Here is a 24984-nt window from a genome sequence, read left to right as displayed (position 1 = left end):
TGAGCCAGCTAGTACCATCATACAAAATTGTTTACATTAAAACAAAAACCGACCCTACTCTCTGGGGAATGAGACGGGGGTGGAAGGAAATGCAGAAGGAAGGGAGTTCAGTATGTGTGGAAAAAAGAAACTGGGAAGGTTGGGAGTTAGGGTGAGAAGCATGAACGATAGAGGATTTTACAATCTCAATCATACTTCTTATAAAAATGATGGCTTTCCTTCGCGTATTAAGTAATATAATTGTGTAAACCTCCTCCTTGTGTATGCTCTGAATTGCAGACACAAATTGTGTTTGGATAAATATGTGGCCAGATGGATAATTTTCAAGTCCAAACAAAGGAAAATATGCCCTCTATTTTGTTCAGATAATCTTTCTGATGCACAAGCATTTATCTTTTTATCTTCCGAAGATTACTATAACATGACTTATGATTGCAGAGCTCATTATGGTTTGGATTAAAACTGATTATACAGGAGACTGTAAATGTACATTTATTCAGCTTGATGAACTTAATTTAGGGTGGCAGTAGCTCAGTCTGAGGGGACTTGGCTTGGGAACTGAAGGATCGCTGGTTCAAGTCCCTGCACAGACCAAGTATGGAGTGTGGACTGGTAGCTGGAGTTTCCAGTTCACCTCCTGGGCACTGCAAACCCCCAACTGTTCTGGGCCTTGGGGGCCCCCTCACTGTGACATCTCTCCAATGCATGTGTGTGTATTTCCTGTGTGTGTAAGAATAAAATAACAGATTGAAAAAATTTCCCCAAGAGGAATTAACAAAGTATACATTATTATTATTATTATTATTATTATTATTATTATTATTAGTTAGCTAATGCCTGAATGAGATGGCATTGGTTACTTTCAGAGTGTGTCTCAAAGAGTGTATTTGTGTTTACAGTGAGGAGGACACCTACATTGGCTACCTGCCTCTCGCCCATGTACTGGAGCTCAGTGCAGAGCTCGTATGTTTTTCTCATGGCTGTAGGATTGGTTATTCCTCACCTCAGACTCTAGCTGACCAGGTAATGTATGACTGAAACTCGACTGTTTTTGCGTTTCATCAAAATTCCTCTGGAAAATAGATTTCAAGTCTTGATACAAATGATACGCTCCATATCTGATGCGTGCAACCATTATTGTGCTTCTTTTTCCCACCAAAAGTCAACCAAGATCAAGAAAGGAACCAAGGGGGACGCCAGCGCACTGCAGCCCACTCTGATGGCAGCTGTCCCAGTACGTCAAGCACAACTCAGCACAAAACTATGCTTTATACAGTATAATGTTTGAGAAGCCTTAACCTTTACAATATCTCTCATTGAGTCACTCTTCAAGTCTGTGTAAGTGTTTCAAACAATGTTGTTTGGTCTGGTCTGGAAGCAGGTCAGATTTACTTTTTTGTTGTTTTCAGCTTGCCAATTTCTGCTCTTCATCACAACAGTGTTAGACACCTAGGGGCTAAAATGGCATATTCGAGGTTGTCTAGTCCTGCTTGTCTTTGAAGTAATATTTAAGTGATTAATCCATTTCAGCAGTGATGACGCCAGGATGGGCTTTACTCAAAATTTAGCAGGGCTGTATTAATTTTGTCAAAAAGCAGAGCTAGTGTTCCACCGTTCTTAAGTGCTATGTTAGTTTTAAGAGTTCACAATTTGGGGGAACAAAAGTAGGGCATGCAGTGTGAGCTGAAAAATGAAAGTGTGCAGTCAGTCAATAAATTCATCTAATAGGGTATCCACACAGCCATTAATATGGTTGATGGATCATTGCACTCCAAAATATGAGATTTTAAAGCTGCTATGATTCACTTTTTAAATTGACAATGCATCAAATGACTCTGTGTATGTGATAGTGGTCACTCATAGTGACCAACCACAGAGATTTATTATTTGACTCAGCAGTTCCTTTCAACTCTACGGTACATTGTAGCCATTTTCAGTAGATTCCTTTGGTGTTACTGCCTGCAACGTTTCAGTCTCACAACTCCAACAGCCTCATTTCCAGCGGCAGCATGCAGCTTTTCAGTTAAAACAAACTCCAAAACCACACTATACACTTCAACATTCACTATATCAACGTTATAAGGTGATATTGGGTTAGTGTTGTGTTTACAAGATATTTCCACTTCATGTTTGAGATTCTGGTTCTACTTTTACTGTGATCTACTGTAGCTAGTCAGCTAGCACTAGCTATCTAGCTGGCTACGATCATGAAGTTTTTTACACTTAAAGGGACAGTTCACCTCAAAATGCATATTCCTCTTACCTACAGTGCTATTTATCAATCTAGATTGTTTGGTGTGAGTTGCCCAATGTTGGAGATGTCTGCCTTCTCTCCAGTATAATGGAACTAGATGGCACTCAGCCAAAAAAAATACATTTTATAAAACCTCAACAGCAATGTCTCTTTCCAGAAATCATGATCCGGTTACTAAATATAATCCACTGACCTAGTTGTTTAGTAGAAACAACTAGGAAAGGAAAATAGTTCCCACATGAAACTGCTAACAACCAGGGCCCGTATTTATCAAGCTTCTCAAAGTGCCATTTAAGTCTAAAGTGCTGAGAATTATTGAAATTTACTCCTACTTTCAAACTTAAGTATAAAAGAGGGTTATCAAATTTCTTAAAGCTAAGAATCCCTCTTACTCTCCCAGTTATTTTAGACAGCTCAAGAGGTCTCTCAAGTGGTTGGGAGTTGCCAGTAGGGGATTGTGATGGGACTGAGGTGACAGAGATGTGCACACATTTTTCAGGAGAGGAAGAAAGTTTTAAAAATGTTTGACGACGAGCAGTTAATCAAACGGTATCGTTTGGACAGAGCAGGCATAAAATATCATAACATCTAGGCTATTTATAGGCAGCTCAGTTAACAGCCCACCGGTTTAAAATTTGTAATTAAGACATGGTAGAAAACATGTATATCTTTCATTTCCAACCGGACAATTTGTATTATCTTGAAATTCTTCATTGTCAAATGTCTGTTGAATGTAAACTCCTCTCAGGATTTTCACCATTCAATATGAATTTATCTGAGAATATTCTTCAATAAGGTAATCTATTCAGTGATTGGTCCATGTTTATGTCATCATCCAAAATCCTGTTTGTGGCACAGCAAAGCGTTGTGAATCACCTTTTAAGACTGATACTTAAGATATATTTCTACACTTCACTCAAATTACGACTGAGATAACTGAAGCGTGAATTATAATGGCCGCAGCCCAGCTGGCACGCGCAAATGTGACGTCATGGAATCGCCGTGCCTATTTATACCCGCGCTGGTGGTCGCGACACTAGTTGCAGTCTTCTCCTGAACAGAGGTGGCGCTAATGAGGAAAGGCTACAAAATTTGCTCTTTCTACGGACTAGAAGAAGAAGAAAAAGATAAACAACTGCAGAACTGATTTGATTCAATTTCTGACTTGGTCGGATCAAGCCTTTCATTCGCCATAAAATAGCCCATCTTAACCCAGTAAGTTTACAAAAGAGTATGGAGTCCTGGCATCCGGTTGCCCAGGAGCTCGTTCATGCTTCCGCTTTGTCGCACACCGCCGAAAAAAAGAGAGTTTTGGCCAGGTTGGGAAAGGCCAGTATAATTCACGCTTAACTTTTAAGCGAAGAATTTTTTTACTCTTAAGTCAATTCTTAGCAGTGTTCTTGTGAGTAATTCTCAGAGGCTTGATGAATATGGGTCCAGATCTGTGGATTATCTTGAGTAACCAGGGGTCATGATTTCTGGAAAGAGACATTGCTGTTGAGTTTTTCAAATAAAATTTGTTGTTGTTGCTTTGAGCACTGCAAGCCGAGTGCCATTTAGTTCCATTATATTGGACGGAAGGCAGACATCTCTACAACTCCAACCCTTGGCAACTCACACCAAAACAGTCTAAACTGATAAATAGCCCAACACGTAGGAGGAAAAAATGCATTTTTGATTTTGGGATAAACTGCCCTTTTAATATCACATCATTTACCATGCACCACAATACGAAACTTGCATGCATTGTCAATGAGTAATGACAAAAGTTGAGAAGTGGTCTACTTTTTGTGTGTGGTTTATTTTCATTGACTAGTTGATGAAACAAAATGACTAAACCCCTGACAATAGGAGATTATAATTCCATTGTTCTTGTTGGCTAGACTGTACGCCGGCTAGTTGGAGACAATACGCCCTTGCCGCTGTATTCTTTCCCTCTCTCTCACACCATGAGCTCAGCCCCACCCCCACCCCCCATCTCCCAGTGGTCATAGTGTAAAGGGCAGAGGGCCCCAGTGTCTGGAACCATTCACAGCTGTAAACAGAACGTGAGAAAGCCCCATGTGGTTATCCCCACGACACACACACACACACACACACACACACACACACACACACACACACTCATACACACTAACACACATACTCATGCACACGTACTTGTTTGCTGTGATATGACAACGGGCTGCTGCTTGAATCCTATGTCGACTTCCTCTCTCACTGCTTTAGTTTCACCCACAAACACATATACAGACACACACAGACAGACACACACACATACACACACACACACACACACACACACACACAGGGACCAGCTGGTTTTTATTGTTTTTAGTTTGTGCCCTTTTCCCTATTTAACTGATCCAGCTTTTGAAGACACTGCTGATTTGGATAATGAAGTTTTCTTGATCTATGGGTTTCAGTTCTCTCCACTGCAGTCCCTTAGACTGTTGAAAAAAACAAGATAAGTAAGGCATGCAACTGTTTTCTAGCCAAGACACAAAATAATACCAATGCCTTTGATATTCCCAGCACAGTCCTGTTCCTATCACCAGTTCACCCTATTTATTTATACCTGACTAAGAAATCCAAGGCAAATAAACACATTCACTTAATTCTCTCGCGTAAACCCACTTTATTCTACCTGCCTAGCACCAATCAGACTAGTAACTAAAGTAGTTACTTAACATTAAACCTCTCATCCATGAGTGCGCTTCCTTGTGCGCGGTGATACAGTTGGCAGGTCTAGTTCGGTCGAAAGAAAATAGTTCCTTCCTATCAGGTCTGTGGATCATCTTGAGTAACTGGGTTATGATTTCTAAAAAGAGACATTGCTGTTGAGTTTTCAAATGTATTTTTTGCCATCTAGTTCCATTATATTGGAGAGATGTCTGACATCTCTTCAGCTGATATGTCCAACACTGGGCAACTCACATCAAAACAATCTAAATTGATAAATAGTATGTATGTATTTTCGATTTTGGGGGTGAACTTTCCCTTTAAGCTTTTTTAAACCATCCTAATAAAAAGTAGAAAAAACAAAAAAACAAACGTCTTTTGGTTTTGTCCTTTTCAAGTCTTACATATTACTCCCGCCTTTTCTCTTATTTATGCGTTAGTCTTACCCTATATCTCGGCACTCTTTCTTTCACTCTATCTCACCTCCTTCCCTGTTCCTCTTCCTGGTTCCAGGAGATCATGGATCGTATCTATAAGAACGTGATGACCAAGGTGGAGGAGATGAACTGTGTCCAGAGAACACTCTTCATTCTGGCATACAACTACAAACTGGAGCAGCTTGCCAAAGGATACAGCACACCTCTATGTGACAAGTATGTAGATGAGTTGTTACAGTGGCATTAAGAGTTAAATAATTTCTTCATGTTATTCTCAGGGTTCACGTTCGTTTCTATTCTCCACTCCCCTGTTAATGTACCTCTGCCTTCTGTTTATCCATCCAGGCTGGTGTTCAGGAAAGTTACACGCTTTTTGTGGGGGGGGGGTTTTTTTTTTTTGTGGTGGGGCCCCCCCCCCCCCCCCCCCCCCCCTTTTTTTTTTTTTTTTGTTTTTTCTGTCGGGCCGGCCGGCCGGGCCCGGGGGCCCCCGGCCCGCGCCCAAAGAGAAAAAAGAAAGAAAAAAAAAAAAGTCAAAAAGTGGTCTAGAGAAAAACAAATAAAATTAATAATAAATAAAATATTACAGAATTATCTAAATGGCAGCTCTTGGCCAGAACAAATAATTTTGTAAATTATGTTCCAATTTGAGTCATTTGAAAAATAAAGCAGGGTATGATTTAGGGCGTGGTTACCTTGTGATTGAAAAAGGTGCAAGCCAGCTAGCTACCGCGAGCTGATAACTTCGCTCCACTCTCTCATCCATATATGGTCACCTTTGGCGGCATAAAACCAAGATAGCAAAGCAAAAATGGCAACGTCCAAAATGCCAAACTCAAGGCATTAATTCAGTAGTCCACAAAGCAATGGGTGAAATTACGGTGGCTACATCAACTTCTTTTATACAGTCTGTGGGAACATCCAACAAATAAAGAAACTAATGACATCAGCCTCAGCTATACTGTTTAATGCTAATTAGCTAATTAACACGCATGCTAACAGGCTAAAGTGCGCTGATGACCATGATAAAAATAATACCTGCTAAGCATCAGGATGTAAGCATTTCCATTGTGAGCATGTTAGCATGCTGATGTTAGCATTTAGCTCACGCAGTGCTGTGCCAGTGTTACAGAGCTGCTTGCATGGCTGTAGACTTTTAGTCTTATCTGCAATAACTCAATGGGAGAGGACAGCAGTATACTGTATATCAACAGGAGCGACTGCTATTTTAAATAGAATAGAATTAAAGAAGTAAATTGCTCCAAATGAAGATTAATTAGCTGGTAAAGTTGCATTGAGCAAATATGGGAAGTTACTTGGAAAACGATTTCACATTTCCACAACCTGCAAGCTGAGATACATTGGGAGGACATGAATATGGAAAGATAATTTTACAGCAGTGATGGGAAAATAGATCAGAGTAAATAATAAGTAGATATTTTGTACGTGGGTTGTGCGTAAAAGAATGCCACTCATAGCTGTGGTGGTGATGGCTGTCGTAATAATCTGTTATGAACTGTGTAGCTTATCTATCAGCTTTCATTGCCAACACATTTGTCAAATAATGGAAATACTCCCAGCCTTTCCCAGGACAGACTAAACCAACAGAGCGGCCCGCTGCCTGTCACTCTCCACTGCGGTCAGCAAAACATTGTTTTGTGGACATTCCTTTGGGATGGGGTTTCCATGGCGAGGGAACAAGTGTGGTTGTGTTGCAATGGTAATAAATGTCATACCTTGATGCTACGGTGCTTTCTGATCACGTGTGTGTGTTCGTTATGTGTTCTAGTGTGGGATTACAGCACTGGGAGAGTGGGAGGGCCGCTGGTTTGCTGTGAAATCAAGCTCAAAGACTGGGTGGAGGGTGAGTGATTTGGAGAAGAGCCATACACACACACACACACACCGCACACAGATTCCATGATAAAATAATACAGCGTCACATGGATTCACAGGTACGTAGTCGGGCAATCAGTCCTTGTTGCTTTTCTTTCTTTCACGTCAGCACATGCACAAACACACATGAACACTTTTCTTTACCAATGCATTCAGCATGAATTATTCCCCAGGCCAGTGAGACTGTCAGCTTTTCAGGAGAGCCCACTGTAGCTGCTCCATAACCTTTTAAGGAAAGTTATTTGCCTTCCACTACTGTAAAACCTCCATCTTTTTATGTAAGGGATCATAACTCATTATTTAATACGCTCAGTTAAATCTTGATACTTATCAAGTTGAGTTTATTGCCTGCTTGGCTTGCAGAACAAAAATAGAATCTAGAGTAAACATACTGTCAGGTTTTTATCTCCTCAAAATTATTATGTAGCAGGAACGAAAGAACTGTTTTATTTGTTTGTTTTATTGCATTTTCATTTGCAACCCACTGACTTTAAACCCTGCTTTCAGGTGGTTATCGTAGAACTGACAAGCCACATCCAAGAGGAGAGATTCTGATTGGGGGACCCAACGTAACCATGGGATACTACAAGAACGAGGCGAAAAACCAAGATTTCTTTGTCGATGAGAACGGCCAGCGGTGGTTCTGTACCGGAGACATCGGAGAGTTTCAAGAAGATGGGTGCCTCAAGATAATTGGTGAGGAGAGGTGGATGGATGGATACTGGTTAAACGAGAAATGGTTGGAATTGTTGAGTAGAAGAGGATATATACTGTAGGTGGTTTTATAGATGCATATTACCACTTGGATGAATCTGCCCTGGTTCGCTACTATATCAACATTGTGCCCCACATTCCTGGATTATTTCCAGACAACCTCTCTCCTCTACTTTCATCCATCAGTCTGACAGGAAGCCTTGGAACAAATCAGATTGTACCTCACTTCCCAGAAATACTCCACAGTCCTGTTTACTTTAGTCAGCCAGAACCCCCAATTCTTCTCTTTTATCTAGATGACACTGGTCAGATATACACAGTTCAATCAGGAGAGACTTTGTTGCAGATATGCAAAGATTTATTGTACATAAGCATAATATGAAATGTACAGAGTCTTTGGGGATTAGACTCCATCGTTAAATATATTTTAAAGGGGTAGAGAAGCCAGACATATTCCCCCCCGATGGAGCCTAGACACTGGTGATGGTGGAGAAGGAACCCGGAGACCGAACGAAGGAGCTGTCTGCCGGAAAGGGACTCAGGTTGCCGTGGTTGACGACGCCCGGAGGTGGAAGGGGAGGAGGAGGGTTGCACGTTTGCCTGAAAAGACAGCTGATGGCAAGGAGAGAAGACATTTAAAGCAGGATGTCATGCTTTGATTGGATAATGAATTGCGTGGCCACGCAATTCATTTTGGTTGGTTTACTAAAAAGTGAACGCCTCTTAACAGCTGAATAGTTTTAGGAAGAGATAGTGGTGATTGAAGTTATTTAGAAGTCTTATTACAAACATATCCCAACTTATAGACATTCACATGGAAATACACATTATTACAGGCAGCTGTCTCTGCTCTGTTTCCAGATCGTAAAAAAGACTTGGTGAAGCTGCAGGCAGGAGAGTACGTCTCCCTGGGAAAGGTGGAGGCCATGTTGAAGAACTGCCCTCTGGTCGAGAACATTTGTGCCTATGCCAACAGGTGTGTGTGTGTGTGTGTGTGTGTGTGTGTGTGTGTGTATGTGTGTGTGTGTATGTGTGTGTGTGTGTGTGTGTGTGTGTGTGTGTGTGTGTGTGTGTGTGTGTGTGTGTGTGTGTGTGTGTGTGTGTGTGTGTAAAAAGTGATTATATTGTTTAAAAGTGTATGTAGACTTTTTAAACATTTTTGTGTGGCTCAGTGTTTACATTTTCAGTTAGAGTAAGAGGATCCATGAGGTCATACCTTAGCGTCATATCTTAGCGTCTCCCCCATTACTTACTGAATGTTAAAACTTTACTTCAAAAAGCTCACTCTCATCAACCCCCAGCCCTGTTTTCTATCAACAACAGGCGGCTGCTTGTAGCAAACAGCTATAAAACCAACCTCTCACAGCATGGTCTTTTTTTTCTATTTTCAGTGATATTTACAGCAAATAGCTTACTGTCGATAAAGCCAAGTGCCGAGGCTACGGCTTGACAATAACTATTACATGGTATGACTGCAATGCTTCAAGTGAGCGCTTTGAAGCCATGTCTTTACGAGCGGGTCATAGTTTTGTTTGTTCCCATGCACGTGCACACGAGCACTAGCAAGCGGGTGATGAGATACACATTCCTGCCCACTATTCCACTGATCTACAGGTGGCAGTAATGTGCCATGGAGGCAGGGAAGAAGAACAAGAAGAAGGCCATTAGCGAGTTAACATAGATGTAAACAATGCAGATTATAAACTTTTAAGAAAAAGAAGCCTTGCAAATGTTTTATGAGGAAATGCATTCAACCTGTTCAATCTCACTGAATGTAAACAGAATCTGTGTTTGTTAAGAACTTAACAGTGTCATATTTGACACTGTGAGTATGTTATTCAGTTGTGTCAGTGAAACAACCCAGTGTTTTGAAGATATTTGGTGGTTGTAATCTGTTCACGCTCTGCTCAGGCATAGACTGTTTCCATTTCCTTGTATGGTTAAATATCTCACTTGGTGAAGAATTTATGGTTTGCGCGAGCAAGTTTGCGCTGCATCACCTTATTCGGCTGAACATTCACTCTCTAGAATATACTTCTGACTTTGTTTTTCTTTCATTTTGACATCCCTATTGTGGTCTCCTCTCCTCCCGGTTTGCAGTGACGAGACATACGTGATTGGCTTTGTGGTGCCCAATCAGAAGCAGTTGCTGGCTCTGGCTGACCAGTACGGTATTCAAGGCACACGGGAGGAGCTGTGCGAAAGTAAGGTCATGGAGGAGCTGGTCCTCAAGATCATCACTGAGGCTGCTCTAGCAGGTCAGAGGAGGTTAAAGAAGAGGTTTTACTGTGTTGAATTTTTTTTTTGTTTAATTAATTTTTTTTTTTTTTTTTTTTTTTTTTTTGGAGTGGGCGAAAGAGATTTGAAAATCCTTTAAAAAATTGTGCGCAAAAAAAGATGGACTCCTGAGACAGGATTAGTAACTGATGCATTCAAGCTCAAACCCAAAGAAGGGAAAAAAAAAAAAACAAGAAAAAAAAAAAAAAAAAGAAGGGGAAAAAAAAAAAAAAAAAAAAAAAAAAGGTTGTTTTTTTACATCTCAAAGCACCGACCAACACTTGACTCTGAACACTCCTAGTACCCTTTCACTGCTCCTCTATAGTATATCCCTTCCCATGAGCATAAGAGCCACCCTGACCTGAATTTGTGGTAAATATTAACAGAAAGAAGCTTAAGGGTAGGGTGTTACCAATTCCATCATGGAACCAGCTTTTACTTGAATTTGTAACTAAAGAAAGACGAGCTGAAAAAGAAAACACAAGAGATCCCTGTCCACTGCAGCCTTTTCCCTTCTTTTCGCCCAGGTGTATGACCTCTTTGTGGGGATCTTTATTGTTCCAGATGCGAGTTATGAAACAGATGGTGTGTTAGCTGATGTTGTCTGTTGAACTCTTTCTGAATGCCACAGCAGAAACTCAGGTTGGGCGGACAGGTTTGTTGCCCTGTTTGCTTTGTGCCCACCTATAAGACACTAGATTGGTTACATATGTCTCTAAATCTTTCCTTAAATTCATGTTGATTCTCTTATTTAACTTAAAAGTTAGTCAAATGTATACTTCCTGCAGGTCAGGAGACAGTCTTTTGTTTCTTTTTTTCCCTTCTTTTTTCTAACAATTGTTTATTTTGTCTCCCACCCACAGTGGGACTTTGACTCCCCTGGACGTGGGGCGTCTCTCATCAGTACATATTGATACCAAAAGCACAAAGTCATTTGAGGGCTAATGAGAGCAGCGTGGTCAAAAAAACTGCTAAGGTCATATCTGGTCGAACAATTTTTATCTTTTTCATTATCAACATTAAGGCCATTGTCCTTTTTTCGGAAATGAGAATAAATTGCACCTAATAGTCTTATTTAGAAAGGAAAGAAACAAAGATGCACTGTTGTTTAGTCTATTATACTTTCCTACAGCGATAGAGTATACTTTTTATGTGCTGTACAGACCACATTGTTCACAAAAATGCACATTTACTTGCTTGTATTACAAATGAAATTACTGTGTAATCATTGTCATATTTGAAAAATCATAGTGCACTATGAAAATGTATCATGTCTGTCCAAATAAGGCAGTTGATTACAGATAGGACATAAATGCAACTTTCTCAATGTGCCTGGGTGGGTTGCAAAATTAGCTCACTTTGACAAGTGCGACTTCGGTGTGTGTGGTAAACATTTATTCTGCAGGACTGTCATTACCATCTTAAAGTCACATATTTTTGTCATCTGCATAAGTATGACTAAGTGTGTGACTCAAGTCCATACTCTGCACAAACATGGCCCTAGAATCCCTCACAATGTGACACCTGTTGCCTTCTCTTGTGATTCTGAGTCACCCCTTTTCTATTCCATAACTTTCTCCGTGAGTGTATATGCACAAACACACACACACACACATATACACACATACATATATATATATATATATATATATACACATATATATATATACACATATATATATATACACATATATATACATACATACACACACACACACACACACACATATATATATATATATATACACATATATATATATACACATATATATATATACACATATATATACATACATACACACACACACACACACACATATATATATATATATATATATATATATATATATATATATATATACATATACAGAACCTGCATTGTAACATAAGTGCATCTAACTATTTATTTGTAATTTGCCTTTGGAAAACTACTCAAATGAAGAAAATAAAGATTGTGTTTGGTCTACATGAAGGTGTCTTTTATTGTCTTGAAAAAAATCATTTAATATTTCTGCCACAGTCACCAAGTCTAATTAATTCAATTGAAAGTATTAAGCACTATACTTATTTTGTATTCAGCATATCAGTCTCATTGGGTGGGAAATTGATCTCTATGTGACTAAAAGACAGACAGATGATGAAATATATTTATGTCTGCTACAGCTGAAAGGAGTGAAATCCGCCTTTACTGATTCAATAATAGTTATAAGTGATGAGTGAATGATGAGTGAACCTAATCCAATTCATTCATTAATGCTCACCATTTCAGCCTGATCCTTGGCTGTGTCTGGTGAAAAGGGAGAAGTTCAGTCAAATTAAATTAAAAAGTCATATAGAGATGACATTTTTAAAAGAAAGGAGCCGCCCTTAGAAAAATCACTTTAAACTGTTAAATTTAAAACGCTAGTGTAAACAGCAAACCAGTAAACCAGCAAAAAGATGTCCACTGCCTGTTAATTAGAGCTTTGGTCTCTGTATTTACTTCTAAATTGTTTCTGTAGTCCCACAGAGTTGGTGATTCATGCAGTAAGTAGCTGCAGGATTCTATCTCTGTTCATGTTTCCAAAATCCTAGCATCAACGTAGAATTCTGCACTGGCGAAAAGTATATAATATGTTCACTTTACTTTTATGCTGAATTATACTTCTCTATCACATGTCAGAGGGAGATATTGCACTTTTTACTCCATTACATGTATTTGACAGTTAAAGTTACTTTTTAGATTAAGACTTCGCATTGACTAAACATATGACAAGCTTATAAAATACAATGCATTGCTGGACGATCGAGAAGCACAAGAAGCATGCAACAGGGCTAAACCAAAGCTTTCTAATCTTTTTGGCAGTGGCTAGTTGTGGCCCCAAAATATTTTTGAATTGTTGAATTGGTACTTAAACTTAAGTAATCTGAATACTTTTTACTGGACTTTTACTATTTCACTGGATATAATAAATGTCCCTTCAGACTTAATTGTAAATCATCTGAATATTTGTCAGCATGAATACCATCACAGTATCACGGTGTGTCTCTGACTGTCCCTCTCTGTATTACAGTATGTGCCGTGGTGAGTGTACTGAAAGACATAATTGGTTTTTGATTGTAGTCTGTAATTTCCACCATGCCATTCTTGAATGTGTTGCATGATTTTATTCATAGGCTTAGGCATAGGCTCAGGAAAGGAAATTGAAAAATCCTGTGTGATGAGATGAGGAGAGTAGATGTATTTATTGTTTGTACTCCCGGAGGTCTGATGGAAAATAATGAAACTGGACCAGCCTGGCATTTTTAGATATGGCCATGCATCCAGAGAGTGTGATTGAATGACTTTAAGGTTAATAGACTTTTATCACCAGTTTCTAAACCGTTATTCTTAAATGTATTTTTCCATCCCATTCCATTGGGCCTCTTTCTGTTGGCCTATCAGTAACTTAGTAAGTCTAATATACTCATGGGCATTTGATGATTTCATTAGAACCCCCTAGAGGCGTGAATAATGTTAAAAGATAAATGTCGTTTTTTCTTCTTCTTCATTTTTAACATGCCGTCCTTTCAGGGCTTCCATACACCCAGGACTCATCTTACAATCAGTCCCCGTCACGTGACTTATGGCACTGCAGGGTCTCTATATAAATAACTTCATCCATTTAGTAGCGCTGCCAAACTCCAGAAGAGCTGCAAGGAGACACAAGAGATTCACATGAGACTTAGCTCTTCAGTTTGGTGAGTAGACCGTTACTGTTTACATAGGCTTATTGTTAGTTTAGTTTTATATATACTCAATCATTTTGTGTAAACTTTTATTAACTTTTTCTAAACCACTGGAAAGTGTTTTCCTCGTGAAGAATGAACAGAAATATCAAACTAAAAAAGTACAATATATTTTCAGAAGAACGAGAGGTTGTTTATTAAAGTATCCTGACGGAAACTTAAGACTTTAAAGTTGCATTTGAAATAAAATGCAATAAACCGTAAACTGTTCTGAATTCCATTTGCGAAAAAAAATCCCATGGCAAATGATGATTATTTATCTGTTGCGTTATTTGCTTTTCATTGCAATGAACATGACTCTGTAAATGTATTCATAGTTTGTCATCACTTTGCAATCCCTTTACAGCAAAACTCCAGTCACTGGGAACGTATCCTTGTGCGTAAATCGTGCATAAGGGTGACAAGAAAAGCCTCATATTTATGGATGTACTTCTGTATCTTTTTCAGCGCACTTTCTAGGTCTTCCACATAGGCTGCACTGAAAAAATGGAACAGTTGGAGAACTCCACAGCATCACCCAAACGCCTCTTCCTGCACACACAGAGCACCGCGCACTCCCAGGCGGACAAAAGCGACGCGTACCTGTACATATTAATAGTCATGTCTTTCTACGGAATCTTCCTCTGTGGTATAATGCTGGGCTACTTCCGCTCCAAAAGGAGAGAGAAAAGGAGAATCAACATCTTCACGCGCCTCGTGCACGAGGAGGAGCAGCGGGAGTGGGGCGCGCTCCCCAAGAAACACAGCCTTACCTTTCCCGCCGCCGTCTCGGAGCTGCGCTCGGTGCAGGTGTCCCTGCCTTTCTGCGGTAACCACGGCAACAACTTCGGGCATCTCCACTACGAGGGCGCGCTGCCATCACCGCTGGCGTGCGCACAGTGCACGGAAGAGAGCAGCATCAGCTCCCTGTGCTCCACGGACACGCGCTTCGCCATAGAGGAGGAGTCGGACAACGGCGCGGCCGATGGGTTGGAGGGGAACGTGAATTGCAGATGATTCAAGCTGAACTTCACCCAGAAAAAACAACTCTGCGTGTTACCGTCCACGGCCAAAAAGAGGAGAAACATCACCTGAAGAGAAGCACAGGATGTTCTCAGGCTTCTTCATATCACAGAGGCCCAAACAGTCAACATCATCCATAATGTGATATCCACAAAAGGGCTGGAACAAGTCAAACAAGACTATGTGGTCAATGTGATATGTAGGCTGTTAGACAGTTTAGAAAGGGGGCATTGGTCCAGAATATTTTTCGTTTGATGTTTGATATTTTTCCATGATCTCTGCTCTCTATATTTAGGAGAGTAAGAACAAGTTCTGATTCAGTGCCACACCTGCATAATACATTCTCAGTAGCAACATGAAACCACATACACACATTTGGCCAAGCTTTCTTTTTCTTTATGTCAAGCGATCGTGGTGAGAGTGAAACATATAATTACAATGGTCATTTTTTTATATGTTTTTATGTGTTGGCATAACCTATAGATAGTAATGCAATTATTCAATTAAATCCTACAACTTCATTTATCCCTGCAAGGGTAGTTGTATGCAGCAGCTCACCACCCAGGTCAACACACACACACACGCACACACACACACACACAGCTATATGCTATAAGCTATATGTTGTAATAATTCATTAATAGATTAACAGATAAATATAAATATCCAAATATATCTAAAAAATATAATAAAATAATTGCACTGAACAAAAGAATAAAATATGATTTACAATTTGTATTAGTGATTATACAGCACACTATTATACTATATTATTTCATTGTATAACTATGACTTGCCTGATTTGATGGTGACCCCACCCTGCTGGAGCCCACTCCTGACGCCACACTGAGAACCAACTCGCTGGTTTGGGCTGATGACTCACCCTGCAGGGGACTGAGTGAGAGACCGCCTTTCTGGCTCTTTGGACTGAACTTGACTTGCTCTTGCCAGCATGGTCTTGAGTATTGAAACGTACCTGGAACCCACTTGAAAGATTGTCTAAACTAAAATGTATTTGTTGTAGCTTCATGATCAGCACTGTTCATACACAGTCAATAATGTAGGTTTACTTGATGAAAGCAATGCACTCTACATATTGTTGGTATTTTTCACTTCATGAGGCTTAATTTCTGATAGGGTCTTTGTAGTGTTTCCGAAAACAATAAATGCTCCTGAATTGATACAAGCGTCTTTTTTTTTACTTTGATGTTTCACCAGTGGAGGGCACTCTTGTAGTGCTTTCTGATTGTGGTTACCTTTAACGAATAAGGAAGATGAAGCCATGGAAAGAGTGACTCTATTATTATCATGATATTTTTAGAGATAGCCAGCCTACCTAAATCATTGGAATAAGGCAGATAATTGAATCAGTTCCACCAAAGCAGCATAATGCTTCTTTTTTGGCTCCTATCTTCAGGCAACATGTCCTTTATTTCTTACAGAGACACAGCACACTGTCCCAATTATCCCAATTATGTTCCTGTTAAAAATGACAATGCTCAAACATTTGATGGAGCCTAAAACTGAATAAAGATTTATTTTATAATTTATTATTATTCATTTGTAAAGTAGGTATGGAGGTTCATGGTCATGCAAAAGACCCATTAAGGGATCATGGACTCCATTTAAAGACCCATCAGACTGTAATAGCATGTTAAATGATATAGAAGACAGTCACTCAGCCTTTATCCCTCAAACAATGAACAGTTTCCCTAGCTGAAGATAAAAAACAGACGAAATATGCTAGACCGATGTTATATATTTGTTATTGTTGTTATAATTTGACTTTAAAGGATCTTTGTTTTGTTCAGTGTAAAAACCTCCACATTAATCCTACTTTGATTCATAAACATGGAAAAGAAGAGCTAAAGAGGGAGACAGAAGCATTTTTGTATCTCTCCCTCTCTGTCTTCTTACCATCCAGGCAGCTTGACACAGATAACAGACTTGTTGAAGCATTTTAAATCTTATTATATTATCTTAACATAAACACCCCACTGTATAATTTATGAACACACACAACCACACAGTGAACCATTCATTTATTGTCAACAAGGAAGTTCAGAGGGATGCAATGCTGTTTCTCTAGCAAAAGAAACTATGTGCAAGCTGCCTTGTTCTCTCTTATGGTGCAACAGCAGCTGTGTGTGTGTGTGTGTGTGTGTGTGTGTGTGTGTGTGTGTGTGTGTGTGTGTGTGTGTGTGTGTGTGTGGGTGTGTGTGGTGTGTGTGTGTGTTGCTGCGTGTTTGTGGTGTGTGTGTTGAGAGAGAGAGAGAGAGAGAGATAGGGGGATAGAAAGCAAGGGATTTTCTCAGGAGAAAGAACGAGTAAGAGTAAGCAGGGTGAGAATAAGAAGCAGATGAGAGTGTCTCCTGCATCGTGAAGCAGGATGTTTGTCATTAGTGTCCCCCTGCGGGAGTCGGTGGTGGGGCCTGTGTCGTGCCTCAGGCCTCACACATACACACCATTAATGAAACGAGTCACTTCGAACCCACCATCTCTCTCCCTGTTTCCATTCTTTCCTCCTCCTTCCTCCCTCCCTTCTGTCTCCTCGTTAAACTTCTTTTTCATTAAGTTGAGATTTCAGCAGAAAGGGGGGTTTGTAATGTGAGTATGTATAATTGATCTACACTAAATACACTACACTGATTTCTTTCACATCCCATAAAATATAATTAGTATCAGTATGGGTAATACTTGCAGGAGCCTTTCACATGACCATTACTAAACGTTTGGAGGAGACACTGAATGCCCATCATTTTATTTGTTGGCATATCTGGCATGCAAATTAGCCGCTCTCATCAGCATTCTGTCTAGCATCAAAGCTGCAAATTCCAATATTTTTATATTAAAAACTTATCAAATATATAAAAGGTGCCTCATCGCAACAAATCCACGTTGAATCTTCGCAGGCAGACAAAGTAAGTAACTGGTTAGAGCTGAAGATCTTTGTTTTAATAATAATGTTGGGCTTTTAAAAAGCTGTCAATCAAAATGTACTTGTTGGGCTCGGGCCGAAATCTGTTGGGCTCAGGCCTTGTTGGGCATAACTTTTAAGGCCCGATTACAGCTCTACAACTGGTAGGTAAAGTAACGGAACATTTAGAAGCCAAGGAGCAATGTTTTCCTCAGAAGATTGTGGAGACCAAAACAGAGCTAAAAGAATATTGGACTTGCATTAGTCACTTCACCAGAAACACAACTCTATATGCTAATGTTTCTCAGTGTCTGCTAGAAGTGTACATAGGCAGCTGTTTGCTAACACATTCACCATAACATCTTTATAAGGTGATATCAAGGGGGTAAGACAGCCTCCACAAAGTGTAGCTCCTATGGAGCCATTTTGATCACAAGCCATCATTCCCCGTTAGGATCCCATTAACTGCCATTCATTTTGGCGCCACTTTAACAGCGAATAACTTTACATCTGAAGCGTTTAAAGACTCTATTTGTCCATTGTTTATTTCTAAAGAAACACAACAATGTATAAAAGGCTCCATTACCTTGTACCTCACATTATGGCTCTGTAGCAGACGTTTTTGTAAAAATAGGCTAACGATTGTGTCATAACCACGCGACTTACTGTCGCATAGTACTAGAGGAATTACCGTACAGTACAGGAGAAGCTCGCAGGCAGTTTCGACTTACATTAGCTGTTTAGTTTAATTACTAATTTTAACTAGCATTTTAGTTAGCAATAATTAGCCTGTGCCTATGTTATCTCCTTACATATACCTATGCTCTCCATCTCCGTAAGATTCGGAATGATTGAGATTTTTCTTGGCACAGCTACCAGAAGACTTACAACTTTCAGACAGGTTGCTCACGTCACATCTACGTCGGCAAGCTCAGTTTGCAGCTGCGCCGGAAAAGTGCTTCTAATAGCCTTCACTGGTCTCGATCCAGAGAAACAGGATCTATTGGTCCATTTATTTACTGTCTATGGGTGATATGATGTTTACAGCTTCCATCACTGCCCCCTAGTGGCAAAAGAAATTGATGAATACAGGTTTAAAGAGTTTTTTCTTTTAAAGCTTTTGTCTCTTGAAACTTAATCTTGTCATGGTGGGAAATGTTAGTGTAACTTGTCCTTAAAGCAAAATTTGTGTTTCAAACTTATTTCATGCAATGCTGGAATGTTTCTTTAAAATATGTCTAGCTTCTGTTCAAATCCCGTTGGTATCAATATCAAGCCAGAACAAAACCTCATAAATGTAGCAACTGGTATGAAGATGGTTGTTTAAATCAGTCCACCTGATAAAAGCCAATTGGTTATCATCTGAAATGTAAGCCTGCATTGGCTGTGATAAATTACCAGATTGAGCAAATTATAATATGACCTCCAAGTAATTATAGCAATGCAGCAGGTTTGCGCAGGATCTCACCAGGGCCAGGGCTGACGGTGAAATTATTCTTAAATCTATGTAAGAAGTAACTTCAAACGGTCCAACTACAGTCAGCCTGCATGAAAGACTCATCTTGATGATGCACTAATTGTTTTTGAGTAAAGTTAAATAAGGATAATATGCCTTAAATTCATATTTAAGAGTCCTCAAGGTCCCATCTTGTAAAAAGTGAGATTTTCATGTTTTTTTTAATTATAAAGCAGGTCTAGGTGCTGTACTGTGAAAGTATCAAAACACTCAAACCCCACAGAAATGCACACAGCCCATATTCAGAAACTGTACCTTTAAAGGAGTCTTCAGGACTTCGGTACGGTTGCGATGTCACAACTTTTAGTATATATACTATTCTAACTATATATAGGTAGAAAGATGTGAATATGCGGAATACCCATAAACGCTGACCAATCACAGCAGACTGGGCTTTTTGGGAGGAGGGCTTAAAGAGACAGTTGCTAAAACAGAGCGTTTGCAGGGTGAATACAGGTATACAGTTTTTTTTTGTTTTGTTTTTTACATTAATGGATGTAAACATGTTCTAGTGCTACATACATACAACATACAAGTATTAACCTATGGGACCTTTAAATCCTTTTCTTTTTCTTGGTATATTATTTTTGGAAATCCAATATATAGCTGCTTGATGACTCACCTTCCTTTCTCACCTGACTGGGATGGCGAGCCTTGAGAAGATGAGCTGACACTCCTCATCTGAGCTCCATCAGTCTCCTGCTGTTGGACATTACAGTATGGCAGCCTAATCCCATTTACTGTACTATGTAGTTAACTTCTTTGCAAAGTAAAAACGTATCCTTTGGAAGCAGATGTGCTGCAGTGATGTAAATGTACTCAGAGACACGAGGCACTGCTGATGAGCTTCTTATAAGAATCACAACTTTCCCTGGAGATCTCATTTTGACTCTGAACTTTTCATCTTTATCTCAGAGACTATTAGAGTCTAACCTTAGAAAGAGTTTAATGTGACATTCTCCTGAGCAGATCAAAATGAATATTTCACACAATCACATGCGTCTGCACCTGTCACTGTCTGAGAGACGCTAAATCTTGACGAAATTAATGGGATTTAAAACCTGTTCATCTAGACTAGAGCCTATATTACTATTATTATAGGTGTGTGTAACTGACCTCCTCCTCTTTGAACAAACTGCCCTTCTGTATGTTTTTGTCAACAGTCCCTTATCCAAAAATACACTCACACAAACACACACACACACACACAGAGATACACACACACACATACACACACACCTGTCAATACAAACAAAAGAGAAAGCAAATGGGTTCAATGTTTGCTTGTCGACAAATTAAAGGTGCAATATGTAATATTGTATGTAATACTGGCAGCTAGCGGTTAAAATAGTTACTGCACTACCAATTCAGAATACTGGAGAGTCGTTTCCCCCGCCCCCTCCTGCCCAGACTCGAAGTTCACGGTGGTTGCCAGGCTGAGACCGCAGCATTCACAACAATGTTGCTAGACGCTTTTCTCACATAGCCAGACATTACTTCACAGCACAGCAGAGTAGCTAACGTTAGATGCTAGTCTCACATAGCCAGACATTACTCCACAGCACAGCGGAGTAGCTAACGTTATATGCTAGTCTCACATAGCCAGACATTACTTCACAGCACAGCAGAGTAGCTAACGTTAGATGCTAGTCTCACATAGCCAGACATTACTCCACAGCACAGCGGAGTAGCTAACGTTATATGCTGGCTATATTGACAGTCATAAAACGCGGAGCCATATACACGACGCGGAGCTCTGTAACCAACTGACAGACACACTTTTTTGGCTTAAAATTACAGTATGAACCGCTAAAAACACAACAACCTCACCGTCCTCTCCACACGCCAGTCAGGCACACTTCCTCAGCTTAGAATTACAATACGAAACACTAAAAATACCACTAGCTACCTTGCCGACGGAACACACTTCATTGGCTTAGAATTACGGCAACAATCGCTAAACACACTGCAAACTCACAGTCCTCTCTTTCCGATTTACAGCCCCCCTCTCGTGGCTTAACCGTTGTCGGCTCCAGCCGCTGAACTACCCGTTGTAAACAGCCATGGCCCCGCCTGGTCCTCCCGTAACGTTAGCAGTTAACAGGGTTAGCATGGCGGCGTTAGCCAGGACCAGTCGGGATCACTTTACTGGCTGTGTCTCAATTGTTTTGCGGGTAACCAACCTCGGGTACTCTAGCTATATAATTGAGTACACAAATGTTGAAATGACATAAAATGCCCGTCCCTAGTGGCGGTGATAAATTAGCGTGAAGCTATGCTTATCTGTTCAGGAGGAAATAAGCCAATTCTGGTCCTTTTGGGATCTAAGCTGTCTCCATCTTTCAAATACATCTCCAATATTTACCAGGGGGTTGTTACGTCTCTGGTCACGCAACTGTTAGAAACATGCTGTTTTCTTTTTTTTATGTCATGTAGAATCTATCTCCGTTGATCCTGTTCGTTTGTGTGCTGCTTTCATGGCTGTACTACCGTTACAGCTGTAGCGCGCTGGGTTTACGTTTTTACAGGTATATCTGGCAACCCGGCCTGGCTGTCAAACTGGGCCGTTGATAACAACACACAGGCCAAAACATAAACATAAATTCCGTCACGGAATGTAAATTTCAAAAAGAAAAAATACTGACATTAGCATTGTTGTCAGAAAAGATAGTATTTCAGTTTAACATGTTTCCTTAAAGCGCCCATATTATGCTCATTTTCAGGTTCATAACTGTATTTTAAGGTTGTACCAGAATAGGTTTACATGGTTTAATTTTCAAAAAACACCATATTTTTGTTGTACTGCACAGCTCTCTCTCACTGCTGCAGATCCTCTTTTCACCTGGGGTCCGTTCCAGGTAGGAGGTTTAACAAACTCTGAGTCTAACCCTGATGTCTGAGTTGATTTACCCTGAGATGGGAAACTCTGAGTTTTCGGTTCCAGAACAGCTGATATGAGTTGGTTCAATCAACTCGGAGTAGGTTCACTCAGGGTTACGCGCGTGCACAAAAGGCAGTATGAATGGAGCCATGATTCTATGATTCACCATGGTAACAACCACAAACAAACGGGTCGGCGGAAATACTCATGCGCGCACAAACAGCGAAGTGTCGAACATGTGTTTCGTTAAAAAAGCAAGACAGCGGCTGCTGCTGCAAAAGAGAGAGAATTGGTGTGGGAGAAAATTGCTGCTTCGAGTCAATGCGTAGCTACACATTCACAGTGTATTAATATCACATTTAATCACAGTTAACATATAATATTACTGGTGAAAACGAAATTGTATTAGGCCTACACCTATAATTTCATTTAGGTGCAATCCTGAGGGCGCAGCACCATGATAATTAACAGAACTATAATGTATAATGATGTATTTCTTTTAATGGCTCTACTGTCCAGGGAACACTACAAAAAGTTTAAAAAACGTTTCGGCGTAGTGCACACTTTTCTGATTGCTCTGCATACAGTGGCTTAGCCTACTATTAGCCTACAGTATGATCCGCTACACTGTTGTTAAGAAAACTGCTGTTTGCAAAAAACGTAATGCGATACAAAGAATCTGCTGGGATGTTAAAGCCTGTCCACGATGGTTGATGTTAGTGATATGAGGACGGATAAGGTATCTACATATCTAATGGACTGTGATAAAAAATACCTCTCAAATCGGTTATGTGGAAATGAAAACATATATATATATATATAGTCGTGACTCAATACCGACGTAAACTCTCTGTGAATTAATACAGCTTTTTCATCAATGGGATCGTCGACAAAAGGACGTGACATGTTTGAGAAAAAAACGTTTTATAATCTGCCAAATATAAACCAATACGTTTTTTTATTCATGCAGATAAAACTGCATTAAAATGCGCCTGATACAGACTGAATGAATGAAAGAGGAAATGAGTTTCTCCTCCCTCTCAGTGGGAGGAGACTGAGAGAAACTCGAGGTTTCTTGAAGAAAACCTGCTCCCGACCAGGTTAGGTTCACAGACTCAGTTACCATAGTAACTGACTCCGAGGTTAAGTTACCTCTCTTTCTGGAACGGAAAACCCAGAGTTTCCCTCATCTCAGGGTTAACAAACTCAGAGTTTTCACTAAACCTGCTTTCTGGAACGGGCCTCTGGTTTCTGTTTTAGCTACAGAGTAAGACCTCTTTTCATCTTCTTCTTCACTACTATCTTTGATGGCACTCGCACATGCTCAGTAGCTCAGATGTAGAGCATGTCAGCTAGCTAACTCTAGAGACAGTAAAAGAAAGCCTGTTTCTCCAACTTTGGTCAGTTACAAGGCAGGATTAGCTAGGAGACTTCTAAATGAGGGCGCACATGTAGGTAGTTCTTTTGTAGATTATGGTGAACTTGTGTGTGTTGTAGCAGTGCTTTGCTATTGAGAACGACGTAGCATGCTAGCATTAGCATGCTAACGCTAACGCTACGAGCTAACGGTTGTGGTTAGCCAGCTCATTTCGGACTGTGACGTCACAGTCCGAGCCAATTTTGAACAGCTCACTAGGAGACTGGAGGCAGGACACATTCAGAAACCTGTATCTCACTCAAAACAGCATGGATGGATTTTTTTCAAAGTTTGTATGTGTGTGGAAGCACCAGAGACACAAAAGAACACCCAAATCCCAGAAAAAGTGATTTTTTCATAATATGGGCACTTTAATATCTGATGAGACATTTTTGGATTTATTACAGTACAAATATTACATATTGGACCTTTAAATGTTTCTTTCAGAGTGTGGATAGACAACAAACAGCAAGAGTCAACCTTTTACCTAATGAGTGTTACTATGGAAATGGAAGCCAAAGGCTAATTTGCATATGCGTTGCTTGAAATAGGAGAGCCTTCAAAATACTGAATAAATGAGAAAGACAATGAATTGCCTAGATAATATAGATTCATTGATAGAGTGACACATGGCACATTCTCATTCTTATGTTGATTGTAGTTTGAGCTGCAGGTGGTTCGATGGAAAATCAGCCTCATACTAGATTTAGACAAATACGGTTTGACTGCTGGCTTTGATTCTTTAAGCTGCTCTAATCAACATTTTTTATATAAGTTTACATTTTATATACCAACTGATTAATGGTCGATGTTGCTTGAAGTGACCAACTTTCCCTCAGCTCTACAGAGACTTTTTGCCTCTTTGAGCTGATTGTTTTGTTTTTGCAGCCCACAACTTACTGCTCTTGTTAATCTTGTTACCAGCAACAGCAGCAGCAGCAGCAGCAGGCAGCTGTTTTCAGTGAAAATGCTCTGATAAGCAGAGGTGGAGCAGCCATTTCAAAAGTGTAGGGATTCATTTCAAAAGTGTAGGGATTCTGGGGGATACGCTTATTCTTGTCGAGAGTTAGATGAGAAGATTTATACCACATTATATCTCTCTCTCAGCCACCAGACATTTAGCTAAGCTTAGCATAAAGACTGAAAACAGGGGGAAACAGCCAGCTTTGCTCTGTCCAAAGGTAACAAAATCCATTACTGGAGTAGATTCCATCGACCTTCCACTC

General features: G+C 40.0%; 2 protein-coding genes across 2 annotated transcripts in view; both read left to right on the top strand.

Moving 5' to 3' along the window:
* Positions 1-10792, top strand: part of acsl3a (acyl-CoA synthetase long chain family member 3a) — a 29846-nt gene extending 19054 nt beyond the window's left edge. Inside the window, exons 7-16 of the mRNA XM_039788733.1 lie at positions 900-1023; positions 1163-1234; positions 5450-5589; positions 5719-5748; positions 6040-6043; positions 6907-7234; positions 7774-7962; positions 8842-8956; positions 10081-10286; positions 10785-10792. Coding sequence (XP_039644667.1) covers positions 900-1023; positions 1163-1234; positions 5450-5589; positions 5719-5748; positions 6040-6043; positions 6907-7234; positions 7774-7962; positions 8842-8956; positions 10081-10286; positions 10785-10792 — 1216 coding nt within the window. The remainder of the gene's footprint in view (positions 1-899; positions 1024-1162; positions 1235-5449; positions 5590-5718; positions 5749-6039; positions 6044-6906; positions 7235-7773; positions 7963-8841; positions 8957-10080; positions 10287-10784) is intronic.
* Positions 10793-13888: 3096 nt separating this feature from the next.
* Positions 13889-16208, top strand: kcne4 (potassium voltage-gated channel, Isk-related family, member 4). The gene is made up of 2 exons (XM_039818496.1): positions 13889-13977; positions 14473-16208. Exon 2 carries the CDS (start codon positions 14512-14514, stop codon positions 15019-15021), a length of 510 nt encoding a protein of 169 aa, XP_039674430.1. The 5' UTR covers positions 13889-13977; positions 14473-14511; the 3' UTR covers positions 15022-16208.
* Positions 16209-24984: the final 8776 nt, after the last annotated feature.

The sequence above is a fragment of the Perca fluviatilis genome, chromosome 2, assembly GCF_010015445.1.
Source record: "Perca fluviatilis chromosome 2, GENO_Pfluv_1.0, whole genome shotgun sequence".
Classification (NCBI taxonomy): domain Eukaryota; kingdom Metazoa; phylum Chordata; class Actinopteri; order Perciformes; family Percidae; genus Perca; species Perca fluviatilis.
Note: the sequence above shows the minus strand (reverse complement) of the source record. Positions and strands in the feature narration are given on the sequence as shown.

Excerpts from the sequence above, each read along its gene's own strand:
- kcne4 (XM_039818496.1), top strand. The coding sequence starts at position 14,512 with ATGGAACAGTTGGAGAACTCCACAGCATCACCCAAACGCCTCTTCCTG.